The sequence below is a fragment of the Dermacentor silvarum genome, chromosome 2, assembly GCF_013339745.2.
Source record: "Dermacentor silvarum isolate Dsil-2018 chromosome 2, BIME_Dsil_1.4, whole genome shotgun sequence".
Taxonomy (NCBI): domain Eukaryota; kingdom Metazoa; phylum Arthropoda; class Arachnida; order Ixodida; family Ixodidae; genus Dermacentor; species Dermacentor silvarum.
The window spans coordinates 238634432-238657887 of NC_051155.1; the positions used below are offsets into that span (position 1 = coordinate 238634432).

The following is a 23456-nucleotide window of genomic DNA, read 5'->3' on the forward strand; positions in this document are numbered from 1 at the left end:
CCCCATATTTTAGCACCGGTAGAATGCAATGATTGTATTTTCTTTTCAACGACAGTGGTAAGCTCCCATTCAGGATTTGGTAATGCCTGCCGTATGCACTCCAACCCAATTTTATTCTGTAAATTTCCTTCTCATGATCAGGGTCCTCTGCGACTAATTGACCTAGATAAACGTACTCCTTTACAGACTCTAGAGGCTGACTGGCGATCCTGAATTCTTGTTCCCTTGCCAGGCTATTGAACATTACCTTAATTTGTCCTCTGTTAAGGGCTTCCGTCATTTGTTGTAATTAGTCACCATTGTTGCTGCATAGGACAATGTCATCTGCGAACCGAAGGTTGCCGAGATAATCATCAGCAGCAGCAGCCTATATTTCTGAGATATTCGTAGTTAATCCTCACTCCTAAGCCTTCCCAGTCTGAGACTTGAATACTTCTAAACATGCAGTGAATAGCATTGGAGAGATTGTGTCTCCTTGCCTGACTCCTTCCTTTGATAAGTAACTTCCTACTTTTCTTGTGGAGTACCAATGTAGCTGTAGAATTTTTGTAGATATTTCGCAAGATATTCATGTATGCCTCCTGTACTCCTTGATTACGCAATGCCTCTATGACTGCTAGTATCTCTACTGAATCAAATGCCTTTTCATAATCTATGAAAGCCATATAGAGAGGTTAATTGTACTCTGCAGATTTCTCAATTACCTGATTGATGACATGGATGTGATCCATCGTAGAATATCCCTTCCTGAAGCCAGCCTCTTCTCTTGGTTGACTGAAGTCAAGTGTCGCCCTGATTCTATTGGAAATTATCTTGAATATTTTACACAATACTGAAAGCAAGCTAATGGGTCTATAATTCTTCAATTCTTTAACGTCTCCGTTCTTATGGATTAGTATAATGTTGGCATTTTTCCAGTTCTCTGGTACACTTGAAGTTGTGAGGCACTGTGTATAAAGGGCCGCAAGCTTTTCAAGCACGACGTATCCTCCATCTTTGATTAAATCGACTGTTATTCCATCTTCTCCCGCCGCTTTTCCTTGGGTTATGTCTTGCAAGGCCCTTCCAACTTTATCGCTAGTTATTGAAGGAGCCTTCTGTATCCCGTTCATCCCCACTTAGAATAAAGGAGCTTGGCTGCTCTGGACACTGTACAGGATAGTATGGAATTCCGCTGCTTTTACTATGTCATCGAAATTGCTGATATTAGTACCTTGCTTATCTTTCAGTGCATGCATCTTGCCTTGTCCTATGCCAAGATTTCTTCTCACCGATTTCATGCTGCGTCCATGTTTTACGCCTTCCTCAATCTTGCTCACGTCAGAATTTCGAATATCCCTTGCATTGTTCTTGATCAGTTTAGACAGTTCAGAGAATTCTATCTGATCTCTTGAGGTGGACATTTTCATGTTTTGTCATTTCTTTATTAGGTCCTTTGTTTCTTGGGAGAGCTTACCTATTGGTTGCCTTGGTGCCTTACCTCCCACTTCAATTGCTGCTTCTGAGATCAGCCTAGTCACGGTTTCATTCATTACCTCTATGTTGTCTTCATTTTCTTGTTCTAAAGCGGCATATTTGGTTGCGAGCAACAGTCTAAATTTGTCTGCTTTTACCCTTACTGCATCTAGGTTGGCCTGTTTCCTCTCGACTAATTTCACTCTTTCTCTCTTCAAATTGAGAGAAATCCTAGCCCTCACTAACCTATGGTCACTGCACTTCCTAACACTTCTACATCCTGCATTATGCTGGGATCGGCAGACAGTATAAAATCAATTTCATTCCTTATTTCTCCATTAGGGCTTTTCCAGGTCCACTTCCTGTTGCTGCGCTTCCTGAAGAATTCTACCAACATCTCTCCTCTAGTGTTCCTACAAACGGTGCCAATTTCTTGCTCACAAGCCTGCTTTTTTCCCACTTGTGCATTGAAGTCGCCCATGACTACAGTATACCGAGTTTGCACCTTTCTCATCGCTAATTCAACATGTTCATAAAACTGCTCTATTAAATTACTTCATCATCGTGACTGGAGGTTGGGGCGTAGGCTTGCACTACCTTTATTCTATACCTCTTATTCAGCTTTTTTACGACTGCTACACTTTCATTAATGCTGTAGAATTCATCAATGTTGCCCGCTATGTTGTTATGGACTAGAAATCCTACCCCGGATTCTCTCTTATCTGGAAGACCTCTGTAGCAGAGGACGTGGCCGTTAGTGAACACTGTAAGCCTCACCAGGTCTTCGAGCCTCACTAAGGCCAATAAGGTCCCAGGCGATACATGATAATTCCTCCAACAGCCCTGCTAAGCTAGCCTCAGTCAACAGTGTTCGCGTGTTGCCAGGTTGTTTCCAGTGACAGCCTGCCCAGACCCAGAGATTCTTGGCACCGTCTGCCACGTCGCAGGTGTGACCGCCGCCTTGGTAAGGTGCTCTGCAGCCGCTGGAGACTGAGGGACATGGGTTAATTGTAGGAGTCATGAGGAGGTAGTGGCCAAATACTGCACCAGGGACGCCAATTCGTGTTCTGGTGAGGGAGTGCCTTTGTTGAAGCTTGGTGAGCCTTCCTAATTTGGTTGCACCTGAACTAGTAGAGCCCCACTACCTCTTGGCAATTTTTTTTTCGTTTTTTTTTTTGTCTGTGTCAGGCATCACTCCAAGCCCGAAAATGTAGTGGACTGGAGGAGGATTCGAACCTACGACTTTCGGATTGGAGGCCCGGTGTTCTACCTCTGCTCCACGCCACCATTCAACCATAGTTACATAAAGAATTTTAGTAGGAAACTCTGCCTTCCAACGACACCGCCTGGTAATCGTACTTTACTGGCGCTAGTGAGTTAGCAGATAGGAGTAAAATTCCAGCGAGAGGTAGGAGAAAGACATGAAGCTTGACAGACTCGGTAGGTACTGGTGTTCTCTGTGGACAATAAAAAATTGAAGGCATCTTAGGGTTTGCATGTGGACCTCAGTGACAAGATGGACCAAAGTTATCAAACCCTTTTGCAAGAGGTATTGCTTCACCTAAATGCTACAAGCATAAATGAAAGGTGGCCCGTGCTCGAGTGGAAGATTGATCACGGAACCAAACAAAACGTCCCCATTCAAATGCAAGGGAAACACATTTGGCCAAATGTTGAATCAAATTTGAATGAAGTATGCTGCCTTTTACAGAAAGGCAATCTATTTACAAATTCATGGTACTATATACTTCCGAGCAGAACATATCAATTTCGTTTAGGATGAAAAAAGCGATGCAGTTTTAGCAGCAATGATATCAGTTTTCATTAAGAGTTGCTAATTTGATGCTTCATAGCAATTACATTTTTGGCTATTTGTGAAGAACTTGGGCTACATAAAAAAATCTGCTTTACAGCTGGCAACCTTCTCCTTAATACAGCAAACTGCGCACAAATCTTCAGTGGTGGCTAAATGAAGCTATTTATATTATTTCATGTCCGAGAAGAGCAGTTCAGAATTATGGATAACTATTAGTCAACTATTAGGCGAACTGATAGGCTATTCTTGACAGCACTGACAAAATAGGCATCAATTATCCTCCACCATAACCTCAGAGACCACTGCAAAACTGAAAAGACGAAGAGGGAACCTTGGATGGCATATTAGTTTTATTTACAGACTGAACACACCTGCAACCTGACAAAGAAATAAACACGTTCAGTGGTGTGTGCAACAATGGAACTGCGTTATAATTTAAAAGTAGCTAGTTTCACACAGGTTACATGTATTTACAGACAATGTCAACTCCTGAACAAATATGCTACCCCATCTCTTTTTTGTTTCAAAGGGCTTGCAGGAGAAATGCTTCACCGACTTCAGGAAAACAGAGCAGAGATAGCTCCGGCATAGCTCGCACGAGGACTTGCACAAAAGCAGTGTGGAATGTTTTCACACATATCGGTGATCCTTACAACAGCATCACATAAAAAAAAAAATACAGGAGACTGTACAGCACACACAACACATGTCACACCAGTCAAGACAGCAGTAACAAAGTAAGATAAAATAGATTTTTTTAAAAGTAGCAAGTGATTTAAATGTACCCGGCCCACCCATTCAGTACCTAAAGTGCAACAAATAGCAAGACCACTTATTCACGCATGGATGAAATAATTTCAGCGCAAGTGGCCCCAATTCTACAACTACAGAGCATAGCAGTGAGTCTTTCCAGATGTACAGTTTAGCGATTTACAGATGTACAAAAGGCCCGAGTGGCAGATACTGTGGTAGGTGCTGCAATTTTATTGTTACATGCCAACTGAGGACAAAAAAAAAATTATTAATCTAACATGTGTTGACCACTTCAATGTCTAAGAACATGCACGAAATTCAGTACTACAAGAGTTTGGGGAGATATTAGGGACTAGAAACCAGATATGCATGCAGAAGCCTAATGCAGACATAACAGGCACAACTGCAATGTAGCAAGCACAACTGTTTTTCACTATCATGTAAAGAGCCATTTGTGCCACGATAATCACGTCCTTGAGATCACTGCAGGTGCCCTGCCTAAACATTTACAAGCTCATAAGGACTGCAGCAGTACTTGATTCAGCAACATTCATGGGGGCATGAACCACAAATCCTATTTGCTTAACAGCTTTGTGCACCCTAAAGGAAGCAAGGCATGTCTTCTAAGACAGCTGAATGTGTGTCACCAGTGAAAATTTTTTAGTCAAGCATGTACCTTCCCAATACTAAGAGCATTCCTTCTGCTACTTCTGCAACGTACAGGACGTGCTTTTTGTTGGCACCTTCCCTTCCCTGAACACACTCCTAAAATCAGCTCTTTCACTTGCTACCAGAGTGGATAACCAAGGCCACACAAAGAAGAAGGCAATGTTGGTCCCCAAAATTAACTACATGAAATGAGCCACAAGGTGTATAATAATTTTAGAGAATTTTCACTGCTTCTGTACTTGTAAAAGCAGAAAGAAAAACCAAATATGTGAGAGAAAAAAAGGGCAGGGGGGGGGGGGGGGGGCAAATGAAAAGGACAGAGGAAGAAAACCTGACAGCATGCACACACACACAAACACACATAGTCCGACACACATCTTTCAAGCTTCGAGTTGTCTTCAACCGCCGGTTGCTGCTGCCCCCGACCAAAGCGGTCTCTCTCCAGTCATTCGAAACTGGAAATGCGCAGCACTGAGGCAGGGACCCAATGTAGATTCTCCTAAACAGACGCACCACACAGGGACAGCAAGAGAGCTCGACAAACTAAAGTTTTCTTCACTTGTGCTTATATCCCAGGGCTTGAACCTGGCCATTGACAGTCTTTTTCGTTAGGACACCATCCTCATGCACAGTGACTGTCTCCACGTCATTCTCCAGGACCCTGTAATGGAACAGAAAGAATTCCTCAGTACTCTGTAACAGGGCAAACTACGGCGGTTGAACAAGAGTGCGGTGCGGGGTCATCAAGCAAGCAGGATGCAGTTGGCAGGAAAACGTAACTGCTTTATCATTCATTGGTGAGCATAAAAAAAAAAATGCATTGTTCTTAATGAACTTCAAGAACAGCAATGAAAGAGGCAGCACACATATCAAGTGCAAATAATGTGATCATCCGCAAAATGCAGAGTCTCTTCCTTAAGCAATAAATGCCTTTTGCATACTATACAGGTTGTGGACACAGCTAAGGCGAAAAAGTAAACAATATAAAAAGCACCAATGTAAACCTTTCACAATTGTCAAGGAGTCTGCTTGGGAGTGTACGCTCGAAACATTTATTTGCAATGCTGTCATGGCAATACGAAAGCTTAACATGTTAAACAAGCAACTATACAATATGTGTAATACTATATAGCTGTTTTCAAAGCCAGCATGATGGAAAAGAAATGCTAAATATAAAATGTTCCTACAAAGTAACGATGATCAGCCAATGACATGTCACCCTCTGCCATAGAGTAGTTACCATAATGCTAGACAATATACAGTAGAACCTCGTTCATACGTTTTCAAAAAATATGCGATAAATAAACGTACGATCTGGGAAAACTTACAATCTGAATCCAGTAAAAATTGAAGCTGACAAGCCCATATTGAGGTGCAAGGGCAGAAAACATTTATTTCTTGCAAAACATAGTTACAGTCGAATCTCGTTAATTCGAACTGATGCTGTGGTCCCGTCAAAGTTATGTGTATTCCGATGGGCGAGAACGCTCAGTAATTCGAACATTACCGCGCACCGAGAATGCTCTCAGCAGCACGCCAAATCACGTGGTGGCACCTCCGACTGGCAATGCTCCGACACCGCCATAAAGCAAAAGCTTAGGAGAGAACCCTCAACGCCGCGCGGAGAAATAAAAAAGAAAAAAAAAAAATACCGCGGCGAAAATTTCCTCTCTCAAATGGTAAAGGCGCCGTTTCAGCGTCGCGTCGGAACACGCGTGTACGTGCCGATGTCTCAGCCAATGCTGCAGCTGTGGCGCAGAGGGACGCAACGCGGAGGCCCAGTCCGGCCAACAAAACTGCCCACGCCGGCCAACGCTCGCTTCAACGGCAGAAAACGAAACTTCGGGGAACGGGTTAAGCTGGCGCCGGGCCGGCGGGCGCGCACGGAGGCAGTCGAAGGTGAGGGAGCTACGAGGGAGTTGAGAAGGAGGGCGAGAGGAGCCACCGAAGCGACGGGGTTGCCGTGGCCAAATGCGCTTCCCTGCCGCCCTCCTCCCTCACCTTCGACGGTCTCCGCGCGCACGGTCGACGCCGTGCCGGCACCGCCTGCTCCCTGAAGTTTCGTTCACTGCCGTTATCAGGATGAGAGAGAGAGAGAGAGAGATTGTGGTTGTGAAGAGGAAGAGGCGCTATCGGGATGCGAGCTTTGGCCGGCGTGGGCAGTTTCGTGGCCCTCGCTCGCTATGTGCTTGCGCGCCGCGACATTTCACGACTCGTACCATTCGTACGTAGCGCCATGGTGCACAAATAGGTCAAAAATAAGTCCTTTTAATTCTAACAAATTTTCAGGCCCCTTCGAGTTCGAATTATTGAGATTCGACAGTATTTTCTGCTGGTGCGTCCGTCAGGAACAACTCCTTTTGCTCACATTGCAGACCCTTGTCCGCATTTTCATTGTCATCTCGTATGAAAGAAGCTTTGTAAGGCTTCCAGGCAGGCAAGGGCTTCGGCGAAGGTAGCCGGCGGGCGCAGGCCTTCGTTCTCGTCGCCGTCTTCAGGCGCCTCGTCTGCCACCACCTCCGCTACGATCTCGACGAGTGTAGCACCGCACGCGGCGTCCGCCTGTTTTCGCCGCTTTGTAGTTCGCGTTGAAGCGAGAGGCGAGGTAGCGCAAAGGTCAATTCGCTCGCCGCTGCTGCCGCGCTTAGTCACTTCAGGCGAACGAGCGGGCGAACGAGCAATGCAGAGAAGTTGCGATGGGGGGGGGGTATTGAGCACTGCAGAGAAGCCGCGCGGCGGCTGTCTGCCACTTAGCGCTTCACAAGCACATGAGAGCGGCCTTTTTGCACACATGAATGATAATTTTTCGCTGCAGAACGTATCATACGACCGCAGTTTGCCGCAATGCTGAACGTTGCTGCCGAATAATCGTATTTTCCGGGAACATATTAACCGGAACGTATTAACACATTCCTCTATGGGGTTATGTTTATTTTTCGCGATTGCTGAACGTAGGAGCAGGGAAATCGTATTAAGCGGGAACGTATCAGCCAGGTTCTACTGTACTGAATGCCAAGAAGGTTTATGCAACAACTTACTTTCTGGTCTCTATCTTTTTGCCATTGACGAACCGTGTAGATGTCGTCGTCTTGCGTACACCTGGCCGCACCGCTCCCACGTCTGTGCTGAATGTGGATGTTGTTACTGATGTGAACCTACAAAGCAACATGACGAGTTACAACATGGCATGACATACTGCAGTAACAGAATAGGTACAAAAAATACTAACGCTCAAGCCCTGTTGGATTAAATACGAAACTACAAACACTGCGGGAACAATGCGATTCATTGTCTACAAACTGCCATTACCATAATTCAATTTCATCCTTCCAACGTTGAAGTGTGGTAAGCCACATTCAAACAAACAAAAGCTTCTAATGACATCTACTAGGTGGGTCATGCGTGCTGACAAAAAGAAAGTTCAGAAACAAAAACAAGTATGCCACGCCCCACCCATGAGCCTAGGGAATCAAAATGCTTGGTTGTCAACATTAAGCTTCTATTGGGGAGTCACAACAGCCCTGCTGTAACAAGCAGCTCTATGATAACAGCTGTGAGGTTCTGATCACTTTGGCAAACGAGAATTATAACACCGATGTCACAAGGACACTTCAGATCACGATCGAGCCCAACTGGGATGAAATTTTGAAGCGAGATCAAGCTCAATCTGGCGATGCTTGTGCAAAGGAGCATACCACAATAACAAAATTTGGGCTCGATAGTGATCAAAAGTATTGGTGTGACACTAGCATAGGGGACTTGCATAAAGCTGATAACCTTGTGGTGCAGTCAGGCAACGCTGATTTTTGACCTCCATTGAGAGGGATAGACACAGGCAAGCTCTGGTAGCCAGTTACCTGCCCCATCGCATACTTTATGTTTTGTGCGGTTTTGTGTGGTTTGACATGCCAAGCTACAGCTGTGGGCCACTATGCAAACAGTGTGCTACATGTACAGTTCCAGCTGCAAGATATACGCGAGTATGCAAAATTCAATACGGCGTTCAATGCAGCGGCTTCAACTGTGACCTTGGGCACTTCCTTGGTAGTCAACCATACGTCTGTGTTTCACACAATTGTAACATACAAGTGCAGCAGCTTTTCTTCATCAGTCCCACAGTATATTTAAAGGAATGTGTGCAGCGCACGCATGGCTAGTTACCAATGTTTCCCACTCATGAACCACAGCACTGTCATAATGAACTGTGTCACTCGCCTAAAGCCATACAGATGACAGCAGTCATGTTTCACTAGCCAAGGATGATGAGATGCCAGACAACAGGGTTGTGATAAATGAACCAAGCTTAAGGCCAAATATTCCAACGTTAGTGAGGCTACACTTCGGCTACGCTAGATGACCACACACTACACAAGATATTGCAGCATGCAGCGCTTTTAATGCGAACAATGCTTGTCCAAGTTAACTAACCCAGTTTTTGTCGCGGAATGTGGTATCTAGCCTCTTTCCGAAGCAGCCAGTAAAAAGCAGCGAATAAAAAAAAACAGTTTGGATAGTCACCGTACATGACTTCTGCCTGAATTATTTCAAACGAATTTTGCCTCGAAGGAAAGTGCATACAAATGATTAATTAAGCATGACAATATTGCGCCTACTGAAGAGCTGCTTTGCATCAAAGGCTGGGCACCCCTTGCTCTAGATTTGAGGTCGCACTTGTATTAGTGTGGGTCGCTGCTTGAGTGTAGCCCTGCTTTGCTGGAGTTGCTCCCAGACCACTCTAGAGACGCACATTCGCACACAGAAATGACTCAACTCGTATGCTGCTTGTCTCAGCACATCAGCGGTTGCAATGTGCTGATGAAATGTCCCAGTTGAGGACGTGATGATGTAATCGTAACTGATGACCAACAACATCTTCAAAGCCAGCCAGGGTGGAAATGATGTGAATGTCAACGAAGGTAACAATCGAGGATTTTCACAGCAAGGGAGGCGATAGAGGCATTCGACTATCTGCAGCTTTACTTTGCTTAGCTCCTGCATTTCGCAGCGGAGCATGCTGTAAATTTCGGTGCATTAAGGTGCGACATGGGTCTTTAGCAGGGGCTCCGGAAGTATATCGGATGTATGGGGGCAAAGTCTGGGGGCTCATGTCACATCGTGTAGTTCACTTCTCTCTCTCTCTCTCTATATATATATATATATATAGTAAAACGACGCCCGGTACAAAGGCAGAGCCCTTGTATTTCAACGCAGCCGCGCGTGCCAGCCAGCGAGCACCGTCCCGACAAACGATGATGATGATTATGAGGATGGGTATATCCAGATGAAGACTATGATGAACTGCACGGTTAGCGCTCACACTATATATCAATGACCACTGATCGACGAAGCACAGTGTAGAGAAATGAAGGCTGCAGTCTGATTTAAAGCGTAACAGCTTTGAGTACGGGGGCATGCCCACACTGGTTTAGAACCTGTGGAGGCGGTCACTGCCCCCCGGTTCCAGAGCCCCTGGTCTTTAGGCCTGAAAATTACCAAAAAATCTAGCTTTGCAAAATTGTATCTTCAAATTCTGCATCTATTATTCTCTTGATCTACCAAGTTTCTTATCTTGTATGTCGGTATTTAAACCATAATATATTAATTTTAATACTATAGGGTGGGAGATTTGGTTTTCTTCATTTTTGCAAAATACTAATTTTGCACACTCACCAAAACATTTACTGTGATACATCAGTAGCCATCACAGATAGAATAATAATTCTTTTTGCAGCATGAAGTTGGATGTTTGGAGCACACAACATAGGAAGCACATTTCAAGTTTATTTTGTTTTAAGTTTTTAAAATTTGTCTTGTGTAATCAATGCATGGTTATGCTCAAAACAATGGCATTTTCAGTGCACTATAAAGTAAGAAATATTGACCCAATCATAAAAGTGCTTCCTTTGTTGAGAGTCTTGTGCTTTCTGCTATTGATCCATGTCATTTGTATATTTTTGTGTGGCGGTTATTTGTCTATTGTAGCAAGAAAAAAAAAACATTTTCTTAATTATGTAATAAAATAATGAACCTACAGAAAAATAACTGCATTTTTAGAATCAGGAGAAGAAACTTAACAAGCATGTGCACTTTTATCAAGTTTGGTTCAAAAATAAGTATAGTTTTAATCTGAAGGCGCACTGTCAGACAAATTGTGTCAAGAAGAATAATGACTTAATTCACCAAGTCACTCTTGAATTCATGTTAGATAAACAATGCCTTTTGTTGAACGAGCTTAGTATGCTTTAGTGTGAGTGGCACAGTGGACGATTTTTACAACGAACTGTCCCGTACAACGAAATATTTTGGAGGTCCCAAACACTTTGTTATGAAGGCATTCCGACTGTACAGTCAAACCTCAATATAATGAACCTTGATTTAACGAAATTCGTGATGTAACAAACTATTTTTATTTCCCCATCTTAGTTCTAGTGAATTAACGAAACCTCGATGTACCGAAATTCTTGTTATAACAAAGTTTTTTGCTGCAAGTACCGATAACAATACCGACCCTCATAACGATACCGGTTTTAACAAAATATCGGTTATAACTACCCTGTGCGCTGCTGCACTGTCAACTCTTGTATGTTTTCCGTGGTGAAATCACCTGCTTACTACAATGCCCCCATGCTGCATTATCAGTTATAATGATGACAGTCTGGCTACTAGGCATCCGTGCCAAAAGGTAATGGAATGCAAAATCCTTGAAAAGAAAACAAAAAAGAAAAAGTCGATAAGCTGCATGCCACTGAGTGCTGTTTCTCCAGCTTTCTCCACATCGCCAGCCTCGCACACTTCTCTCCCATTGACCTTCCACCCCTCTGAAACACGAATGGACCGCGCCAACTACGCTGGGCGCTGCTCCCATTGCTTGCTGGCCCCTTATTCTGCGCAGTTCTGCTAACGGATTAATTTGCTCGTGCTTGTCTTTGTTGGTTGCATCGAAGTAGTTCCTGGCCACAAGGCCTCGTCCAACTCGCCGCCGAAACAGAAGATGGCCGATTTTCTCACTGATCATCAGCAGTGACGACGTTGCCGGTGAAAAGAAAGCGCACTGCTATGGATTTCGAAACGAAGTGTTTCTAACCGATGAGGCGATCATTGCGAACATGCTTCCATCGGATAGTGACTGCAGCGATGACGCGATAGGGCAGGCTGCCTCAACCTTGTCCTCCCAGGAAGCACTGCAGATGATTCAGTCCCTCCGGGCCTTCATTTTCACGAGGGACCTTCCGCTGCACTACGTGGAGCACATGGATGCCTTGGATAAGGATGTCGGTAAGCTTTGCATAAAGCAAGCAAAGTTGACGAACATGGGGTTTTCTCACGCAAGCCAGTGAGAAGTATGCGGAGAGATGCTTGTGGCGATCTCGCCTCAGCATTTCTTCTGGATTTCTCAAGCTGAGAGGCTGCCGCAGAACCTTTTCGCCAGTGGCGCACCGACGGGAGGGGGGGGAGTTTCGGGGGTTGTAACCCCCCCCCCCCCCCTGAGGCCGAGTTAACCCACCCTTTTGTATAACCCCTGTTATTTCCTTGCGCCTTTGAGTACTGCAACTAAGATGTAAGAGGTGTGATCATCTGCGAGTACGCAAAAAGCGCATTTTTTGACAATTTCCCGTGAGGAAATTGAAATTAGTGCTGTTAGATGGTATTGGCAAACTGTCACCCCCCCTGGCAGAGATCCTGGGTGCGCTACTGCTTCTCGCATTTTTTAAAATGCCCCTTTTGAGGCCACCAAAGCAATGCTTCGGCAATATTTTTGGTTTGTTTTCCTCTTCTTCATGTACCTTATGCTCTGATGGAATGCGGAATGACATAAAACTAAAAAAAAAAAAAAAAAAAAAGCTGTTGCTTGCTGCAGTCAAAGCTTCTTATCATTGCAGCTTTCACTTTGTAGTAATCAACAATGCCTTTGTCGTGCAAGCCAAGATATTTCACATATCCTGTTACGAGGAACTGAGCTTGCGTTTACAGGACCATGTTATACGCCGAACACACAATGCATTCAAGAAAAGGATACTTATTTACCATGAATCCAAGAGAGACTTAAGAGAAAAAATGTTGCAGTTTCGCCCAAAAGGCGCAGCATCAATTGCGATAGCAAATTAGTAGAGAGCTATTCCAGAGTATGGATACTAATTTTATCGGCTGCATAAACTTGGACACATTCGCTTACTAACTGAATTAAGGAGCGTGGTGTCAGTGCGCACAAGCAAGCATGAATAGATCACACTCAATGACCGCAGACAACCACTTTTAAAACGGTGGCAGCAAGCGCAGCCGCCACAGCGAGGAAAGGTTCGTGCGGTCTATCACTTCAACGGAAACTGAGCGGCGAATGCACAGTGCATACAAAGGTCAGAGCCGTGTGGAGATCGCTTTTAAGAGACACTGTGGGCGACCGCCGCAGCCGGGCAAATTACAAGCGCATTTGCTGGCAGAGTAGAAGCTGCCCCTGCCCCCCCCACCCACTCCCGCGCTGCCTTCCCGCTTTCCTCCTTTCGTGTGGGAGATGAAGTGGCCAGTTCCCCTTGCGTTCGGTTGCAAGATATGCATTTGGTGCCGCAGCACAGCGTCGCCCCGCCTCCCTCCCTCCCATACCCCGACAGCCTTTCACACAACGCAAGTCACGTTTGCTTTCCACCGTGCGTTTGCTATCCGTGATAGCGCGTGTCCCCCGCGCGCTTTCACTCGCGCATGGCGACTATTTTAATCGCCCTTAGACTTTATACAGAACCTCACGGCGACGGCGGCAGAAATCCACTTGAAGTCTCCATATAATTGCTATCGCAATAATAATGTGCACCACAGCAAGCTCAATGAGACCTGTAACAGAGGTCATTTATCCCATGAACTTTAACACGCATTCTGCAATTGCTGGTGCATCTATCCTCCACAGTGGTGGTGGGAACCCAATATGTGCACAGGGTTGTCGGCATGATGCAAAAGGTGTAACGTAGAAATGATCCAGCCCAATGCTGAGCTGCATTTTTCTGTATTATGTGAAACAAAACATACAGTGTATGGCCAATAAATAAATGGAGAAACTCACCCATCAAATCCACCAAAGATGTCTGGAAAGCCAAGGTTTGGTATCGGAAAGCCAGACAAGGGGAAGAAGTCGTCTCTCCTGTTAACCGCTGCAGCTGAAATGGCAAATATTGAGGGCAAAATTATTCCCACAGACTGCCAATGGCCCATCAGTAACAATAATCACCTACAATGCCACAAAGGCAGCATGCTCTAAAAACATGTTCACTACTGGCGGTAAATTAAAGGCTAAAATGGTGCACTATGTGTACCACAGGATGTCCAATGTCGTATATGTGTGAAAGGAGCCAACACTGGCAATGTTATTAGCAAGAAAAAGAAAGCACTCGCATATATTAAGAAGGCCCTTCAACACAAATTGATATGGCATTAAAGTGTTTGTACAAAAGAAAGGAAAGGCTTCTGAAGGTCAGTTTGACTTAGGTGAGCACTAATTTGATCTGCTCAATAATGAGGCGATGCTGCAGCTGTTCTTGAAATAACTGTGCATAACAAAGTGATCTGCTAGAAAAAGAAGACAACTGATAAAGGGCTCAAAGCATTGGTCAGCACAGAAAATCTAGGCGTGTGAAGCTTGCCATTTATAAATTACCAACAATAAAAGGCGCTAAAGCAGCCAGGCTAACTTAATAGCATAAATATATCTGTGGACAAAGCTCTGCCAGTGCTGGTAAATAAAACATGCCAAGAGAACAGCCGTAACACCAGAAAATGATTCTAGAATAAAAAAAAAGTTAGACAAGCAAACTAATGTTATTGGCACCATAGACTGAGGACAGACAGCATAGGGAAGCACACAACAGGAACACACCAGACGCACATTAGCGTAGACAATTCACCAAGCAAGCTTGCACCCAGATAAGGAGCCAGTCACTATGAATTGAAGATCAAAGTCCATATAGCACGTAAAATAATGGAGGTGCCACTAACGTGATAAACTCTAAAATTAATCGGCAAGTTCAATGCAAGAGTAATGAACATCTGCAGTTGCCAATGACATATTAAAGAAATGCAAGAAATATTTCTCTTCAATACTACCTGTAGAATACAGTGGGGCATGAACAGCACTGCCACAGGCAGAAAAGGAATAAATCCAGCTACAGCAATGCAGTTCACCTTAAGCACAGGGTGATTCATTCTTTTCTTAACAGCAAAGGCATGTGAGACTTAAGACTTGGTAGCCAGATTTGTGTAGTACACAGGCTGCGGAGTGACAAAGCCAGGAAGAAGCCTGCGGCCGCTCATTGGTAGGCAACATGGGCCAGCAGTAGTGAGTAGCACCAGTCGCCAACATCTACTAGTGGCCTGCTTCCTATTTAAGAGAAAGCATTACCTTTGGAACTTCTTAGATAATCTGAATACACGAGAATATATATTGTAGCGCTTGGCATCCACTGAACCAATTCTGATGAGGACTCTGGCATTTAAAAGAGAAAGTCAAAATATACCAACTGTTGGCAGCAAATGATTGATTCAGACTAATGTTGTACAAAAATTGCCAAAAAGAAAAAAAAGAAAAAATCCGAGAGAAGTTTACGACTCTCTAATCAGATATTTAAATTCTGTGAAAAGCACATATTACATTTCCAATGCAGACAAAACTGGTATGTTATACACTACTCTGAAATATTACCCAATTTCTTAATAGGACTTTTGCAAAACTCACGTAAATACTACAATTATTCTATGTAATGTGTAAACTACCAAATCCTGTTTATCCCATTTATCCCCTTTAGATATTCGAATTAATGCAATTCAAGTAATTGTGATAGTATCTGCTTTTGGTGTAGTGTTACAAGTGGAAACTTAACAGTTTCGTTTGAACGCAAGAAGGCATTCATTCTTTTTAGACGTGACAGATGTCAGCCATTGGAAACCACATTTACGGAACATATGACTACTTTACATGATAATCACTTAGTTGTGTAGGCACCAGAATCCACAGTTTCCAACACCACAGTTTGCTTCAGTGGAAACTGCATAGTTTACATTATAGTTTTAGACAGCCAACCCCGGTTTCTCCAGATATGCAGGAATAAATAGCCAAACAAACAAACAAAAACAAAACAAACAGAAAAGGGACTGCCAGGGGTGCAAATGAAGGGGTATAGCCGACTAGGCAGCAGGAGGTAATTCGCAAACAGCCAACCAAACCCAGGAATACAGACAGCCATGGTGTACTAAACCATACAGGGGCAGTGCTGACAACAGAAGCAGCGAGGTAAGGGAGCACATGTTGCTTTGCAGTGCAATAAAGCGGGGAGAGCAAAATAAATAAACGTAAGGGGCAGCAGGTGTGACGAAGACAACAGAAAAAGGGAGCAGCCTCTTGACCGCTTTTTCACACCTGAATGTCCGTGCAAGAAACGGTTACGGGCCGCAGCCCTGCGACCTCCACCCTCAACATTTGCCCGGTGGCGACTCAGAAGAGGCGCTGAAATCCAGAAGAGACGAAGAACCAGTGGCCGAGGAGAAATGAAAAAAAAAAAAAAAAAACTGCCCCTTCATACACTACTATCACTCTGCTCCCCTATTGTGCCCAAAGCTTCGTTTTTCTTTCCCCACTCAGTGGAAATGTCCATGTAGAAGAATGGTGGGATGCTGGTACAAATCCTACACAATGGACACTTTGCAAAATGCTGCAAATCAGGTGCCCTGCAAAGCTCTGATCCAGCAAAAGAAAAACAAAAACACACACACACACACATATATATGTATGTATATATATATATATATATTTGCTCAGTTGCCATTATCGCACTAAGAAAAGAGTTTTAGAAATAGCACACTCATACATCTTTGCATACCCAAAGCCCTGCTTGCATTCTTTTGTCCTCCTTTTGCGTTCCTTCGTACACATTTTTTCACTCATTTGTGTGCCTGGTGGTTTGAGTACCATAACTTTGGGTGCGAAAAATCGAAACTCCCTAATATCAGAAAAGAGTAGGAACTGCACTGTGCCCTACACCCAACCCATATAAGCTAGCGGCCACAGTTTAAGAGCACAAGCTCTTGACAATCACAGTCTTAAAGGTAATGTGTTAAAGATGAACTTGAATTCTCAGGTTTTACATGCAAAAACACAATTCGATTAAGAGGCACGTCATAGTAAGGGACACCACCAGGGGATCTTTAACGTTTCCCCAATGCACGGGACATGGGCATTCTTGCATTTCGCCCCCTATTGAAGAGCAGCCGGGATAATGTGTTAAAGAAGAAAAGGTACTTTAACAATGCAGGCTTGTATTTGGAAAAGTGCTCTTGCAGAAGATAGTCTTGCGATTGGTTGACATTAGGCCACTTACAGCCCGTAATAGTGATGAGCACAAAAATGAGACGGTAAGAACATTCATGGGGAGTTACGCAGGTACAGGTCCTGGTTTTAGGGCAAGCACAGCAGGGGCTGCATTCTGCATCGTTCACTTCTGGGGATACTTTAGCTTGAGCATGATGCCTCTCTGAAGCAACAGATGATGTGGCTGGCTTAGTGTTACCAAGAATGACGTCCTCGAAAGTTATCAATCCAGAATATTGACGTACACTCAGTTTCATACTTGGCGTGCAACGCTGTGGAAACAACGCAAGAAGGTCGGTAATAAAAAATGTATAACTCCATGTATTTCATAGTCAAGTTTTTGTGGTCACGAATGTTTGCATATGCCCAGTGTCAGCCTGAGTATGATACGCCGTGATAGACTGCAAATGCAAAGCTCGAAAAGAAATACAACAAAACGACAAATGATCTAAAGCCATATTAACTGGCGTATAACACAGGTTTTTCACATTTAAGTTATAGAACTTTCATTTATTACTGAGCCTAAAGACAACAATTTCGTGTAATTTCTGGTCAAAAAACATATTTCTTGGTGCTAAAGCAGCTACTGCATGAAGTGTTGGTAGGCTTTACAGCATTGCACGCTATGTATGAAATGAAGTATAGCTTCGAACTCGTCTACTAGGACTGTACAGAGAAAAATTCATAGCAGTAACTCAAGTACAATGCTACATAATACCTCACGTCCAGATTACAGCGCAGAAAAATAAAAGTAAACATATTACCACCACTGCGCAGCTCTGCCCCATTTAGAGCACGAGGATAGAAAAGCAGCCTAGTTTCCCAATGTCGTGGTAAAGTGATTTGCAAAACAGCCAACTTGCAGAGTTTTTGCAAAATGTCCATTCAAATTAACAAAGGCACTTGCCACAAGTAGCCCTACACATTTTCCTTCATCTTGCATACTGCGAAAGACAAATATTACAAAATTCTAGAGAAATACATCCGCTAGGACTGTCTAGTGACAATGACAGCAAACCATGATGGCTTCCTGTATTCTAGCCTTTGCAATGGAAATTTGTATGTGTAGTAGTTAAACACTGAATTTGTAAACTAAAAGGAATAGAACTCAGTGACAGATCCACATACACATCCATGTGCTCCAACAGGTGTCAAATTATAATGACCAATCAATGATGTCAGTCAGCTTTTATCACTTTCAGGACAAAGTACTCATGAAATTCATTGTGTAGATAACTAAATAATGATTGCATCATAGAAAGAACATGTTAGAGAAAGTTGCTAATATGCAACTGGTTCAACAATTTCATCTGTTCCTTCATATAAAGTTGTTCTTCACATGATGCAGTCCAGCAGTAAGCAGGAAAAGCTCCTGATGTCACTAGACAAATACTTAGCTAGCATATTCTGAAGCACTAATACAGTCGCGGTATGAATAGTAAGCTGCTAATGTTTCACAAGTGCTTTCATGCCGACAGTACATTAAAAAAAAGAAAAGAAAAGCTGCCTTTGGCTCTTGCCACTTGTCCAAACTTTAAACAGGGGAAGGCTCTTCAAAGATCGATGAAGACCGCCAAATCATTTTCGACTAATAGAGTACCATATTTATTCGATTATAAGGCAGTCATGATTATAAGACGAGGGTGCAAACTGGGGGAACCCAAGAAAAAAAAAAAAAAACTCGCGTATGCACAACAATATAAGGCAATACAGAGTAGCCGACAGATTACCGAGACTCGGAGGGGCTCGCCTGAAATACTGAATTACTAACACAGCCAAAATGCAAAATGGCGACCATGAAATAGGAGGGAGGGGGGGGGGGGAAATCAACATGCGGAGTGCGGGTTATATCATATGCGAATTTTGCCTTTAGGTGTAGCTTCACGGCAGCGCGAATTTCTCCTTATAGTGTGGCTTCACGGCACTACGGTGCGCACTGCCGTAAAGCCACACCTTAAGCAAAATTCGCGTATAAGGTGGGGGTGACTTCGAGGCTAAGAGTTCTGGGAAAAAATGTTGCCTTATATTCAAATAAATACGGTATTCTTCTAAAGCTATATTTCAGTTTGGCAGGAAATGTTAGATTATTAGCAAAGAAAATAAAGGCCACCAACTCCCTCTTTAGGTTTCACATCCAATTTGCAGCGATGATAGGGAGGTACAACGGATTTCACTATGTTGCCATATTTGGAATAACCTTTTTTTTTTCACTGAGACAGTTCCAAGGACTTGATAAGCTTTTAGCCTTTTCCATCTTTTGAACACAATGCCATCTTTAGTGACAAACAAACACCTTGAGAAAATAAAATTGTGGAGTTTCACATCCTATAAAAACACTGAGGGACACCTAGGTGTCTTCGAATTAACTTTGTTTTTCTGGAGTTCTTAACCACCCTAAATCTAAGCACATGAAAGTTCTCACATTCTGCTCCCTTCAGAACACAGCTGCCGTGGCCAGAAATCGAAACTGTGCAATGTTGTGGTGTCACTTCTCTTTGGTCTGTATTTCTTTGATAGCTTGCAATTCCTCATATTGCAAAGATTGACCTAATTGATATTCATGAAGTGTTACCTACTAATCAAAGTCAAAATCTCTTATAAGGTCCCTTTACTTAATAACTAACTTGGTCAAACATATTCATTAAAGTGGCAATACACACTGGCTTGCATTTCACAATGGCTAAATAGCTCCTAAATAAGCAATCTGCCAATAGCGAAACAAGAGCACTGCAGCACTGGTCATGGCATTCTTAAAGTTGTCGCAACAGAGGTCTCATTACTCTGTTGGAACATTTAAATACGACCCCTCACTGCCTTCACTTCACAGAGTTGAGATAACCATGAATGTGGACAGAAAAATAAGGTGGGGGGGGGGGGGGGGGGGCATGTCACTCATCATTCCATCATAAAATTCCTGACCTTGCAAGAGCTGCATGCAACAGCAAAAGCACTATTCTATCACATGTACGAAACTGACCACTGCCAGGTGTGGCCATGCCTCTTGCATGCTGAATAAGTGATCCCAAGTGGTAAAATATTAGCAAGAGCATTGCCATATGAAAAATTAAGACGCATCTCTTTAACCAAACATGTTCCGCGAAAATCTAAAAGCTGAAGTAAGCTTCATGAAAGAATACATACAAAATATGGTCATCAGCCTAACTGCAGCACAGCGCTGTGTCAAGATAGTGATTACTGACAATCAGATGCTTTACTGACAATCAGATGCTGCATTCTGCTTCGCATGCAGGTAGTGGACAACAAAACTACACTGGTGGCCCAACTATTGCTGCTCTCATGGAGCTATCTATCCAAATATCCTCAACTGCTAGTCTTGCAACCCAGGCAAGCAAATTTTGGAACTTTGATCTTCTGCCAAGGTGTGTAAATAAATTTCAATCAACAAAACCTTGCAGCACAGTCAATTCCAGCAACTCGGGACGCATGGTTTACATTCAGCAACTTATGATGAGATAACACATACCTGCAACAACCTGAATTTTTATTCGAACAACTTTTGGAAGATTTAGCACTTACTGCTGCTTTGTTCTCACTCAAATTTTGCAATGAGATAGCACTTTTTTGGTTAGCATCATTCAATAAACCACTTGACACCTTTGCATGCTTTGTTCATAGCTTGTTCATCTGGGAAAAAAAAAAATAAAAGCACAGTTTACGTGCTCACCAACCCAGAAGCAAACTGCAGAAAACTGAACTCTTTTCACTGCTTCTTCGTACCTAAATCTGGACGAACTAGGCCAACAATGATGTGAACTGTTTTATTGGACTATGTAAACCAAGAAATATGGTCCTGTTGCAAAATCTGAGTGGAAACAAAGCAAGTCACTGTACTTTCAGGCGTTGGACATGAGCAACAAGCAGTCCATTTTTTTTTTTCATTGGGGAGACACATGCAATGTGTAGTTGATCCACGAACAAGTCTATTGGACATTCAACAGTGCATTCCAGACAAATGTGTCTGGTACTGTACAAGAGCCTCCAAACCGAAATGCGTACACGCAACTCTCAGCAGGAGCAAAAGTCATACTTACAATGTCCATGCCTGGCTTGGTTGTGGTGATGCTGCTGCGGACGACCGGTGTTGGCGGCTGTGTATGGGTTGTCAAAAAACATGTGGAATGAGTCTGTGCCAAAGAACTCTCGGAATACGTCCTCCGGGTCCCGGAACGTGAAGCTGAAGAATGGTGCAGCAAACCCATCGTCGAAGAATCCACCGACACCACCCATGCATCCATTGAAGTGATGGTGGTTGTGGCGGGCACCTGGTCGCATGCCGCCAGCACTGCCGTTCAGGCCCTCCTTGCCATACCGGTCGTACACTTTGCGTTTTTTGTCTGGAGAGGAAAAAGGGATCAGTGTAACTGAAGTCCTATTCTCAGAAAACTTTCAAAGGACCTTATGCTCATAACCAAATTCAATGCCCAGTTAATGCATCAACACAGCAACAATATAAAGAAGTGTGCAATTTCATGACAGCAGGGCTTAAAACTTGGGGTGTTAGAGCATTACAAACACACTCGGACGCTGTTAAAAGCATAACGCAAGCATGAACACACTTTAATCCGCTGTGTAAACCATGGATCTCTGCATCTCTAAACATGAAACTGCACAAAACAATCCCCTATCAATCACTGGCATCAGCACATGGAATTAGTCTTTTTCTAAACTTCTAGCAGTGACCATACCTCTACTGTTGGCTTCAGATTAAGAAATCCTGTTTTAGAGCCACATGAGTACTCCAAGCTGGTGCCCGTTATTAGGTGAAAGTTGTAGAGGCTGCCTCCAGTGACATTCACTGTATCATTTTATTGTGGCTTCTGAAAATTTAGGTAAGTGCTGCTCATATCTATCCTTCGTTCTCGTAGGAGGGATAGTACAGTTACCAAAAGTATCACAACTGCAGGTGCAGTTCCCTCTTGGTTTGGTTTTCCTGCTTACTTATCTCCAAACCTCTAGGACAGATAATCGTTTGAAATAAATGGGTGGCACTAGAAGCACAGTGAAAGCTTTAGTGCATCTGCACACAAAGTAGTATACATATCTGATATGCAAGATTTCCTTTTTAGCTTAGTTTTCACACTCATTACATGATCATCAATAGGAAAAATTTATAAGGCGCCACCTCTGAGAGGCTGGCAACAATGCATTTTTTTGGTCTGCAACATGGTCATCGCAATCATTACGCTTGCTGCCACTTGGAATCTGAACAGAATTGGCATCTGCTCCAATGCAGAATTAAATGTCATTGCATACATTTTGAAATGCTGCAGGTGTGCCTATTTGCGGCACCAAGCAGCATTCCAGATTTAAGTACCTTACCTAGCTTAGGATGTGTAGTTGCTTCAGTCTTTCTTGCGCATTCTTTACAAAGTTGGTGCCAAACAGCCTACGAGCACATACTTTATTGTTCGACCTTTGCTAACATTAAATCAGTTTAACATTAAGTAAACATTAAATTAACATTAAATCAGTTAACACTGATAAAGTAATCTTTCAAAACTAGCTTAATTTCATATTGTAGGTTGATTATACAGGAGAAAATGAAGGCCAAATTTACATTTGGTTTTTTACACACCAAAAGTCATCGGTGTGATGTCGCAAACTTCAAAAAAAGGTTCATGTATATAGTTGTGCACACTTGTGTGTGTTTAGACCATCATGGCTCAGTAAACGCTCCAAGTTCAGCCCTTAGCTCTTTTAGAATTCAAAGTAGTCCATCTGTAGAATTTATTTAGATGTAAGTAGACGCTGTCAAAATTCAAGACGAGCTGATGCAGGTACTCTAAGGCAGCAAAACCACCCATCTTTTAGTATATTTTCTGCCTTTTCAAGCCTGTTTTCAAGGGTAAGAGTGGACTTTTCTTTATGGCATTGTAGAAGAGTAATTCACTGATAAAGCTCAAATTACTTCCCTCTTTAGTGTCCCTTTAACTTACTATGACAACACGAGAATGGAGTAACATTCTTAGGACAACTGACATATTATGCAAGCCAAACAACTGCAGCAACACAAGCTATCATACATGCAATAGTGCACACAATAAAATGGAGACAAACACCTGTCCTCATGTCTTTCTAACCAGTCAAATCTAATATAAAATGGCAGATACAGAGCAACATGTCATGTGAAATTGTAAGAGTGCTTAATCAATGGAAACTGACCATCTGAAAGAACTTCATAAGCTTCAGAGATTTCCTTGAATCGCCGCTCAGCTTCTTCCTTCTTTTCAGGATTTTTGTCAGGATGCCACTTCAAGGCCAATTTTCTATATCTGCAAGCAGGAAATTGCATTAGCCATGAAAGGCAGAATGAAATGAGCTCAATGCACAAGGTGTTTCAAAGACGCTCAACAGCACCAGAATTTTTAACACACACTTGATAAAGCACAGGATGAAAAA

General features: G+C 43.2%; 1 protein-coding gene across 4 annotated transcripts in view; it reads right to left on the reverse strand.

The window, feature by feature from the left end:
• Positions 1–3603: 3603 nt before the first annotated feature.
• The window catches only part of LOC119442945 (dnaJ homolog subfamily B member 6), a 117613-nt gene continuing 97760 nt past the window's right edge, over positions 3604–23456 (reverse strand). For 3 of the 4 annotated variants that reach the window (XM_049662468.1, XM_037708030.2, XM_037708031.2), the window contains exons 3-8: positions 23220–23329; positions 21089–21391; positions 16089–16175; positions 13743–13836; positions 7732–7848; positions 3604–5354 (exon numbers count right to left, since the gene is read on the reverse strand). In XM_049662468.1, the coding sequence (XP_049518425.1) occupies positions 5249–5354; positions 7732–7848; positions 13743–13836; positions 16089–16175; positions 21089–21391; positions 23220–23329 (817 nt within the window). In that variant the 3' untranslated portion in view covers positions 3604–5248. The remainder of the gene's footprint in view (positions 5355–7731; positions 7849–13742; positions 13837–16088; positions 16176–21088; positions 21392–23219; positions 23330–23456) is intronic. The other variant, XM_037708032.2, reaches the window with a different exon arrangement.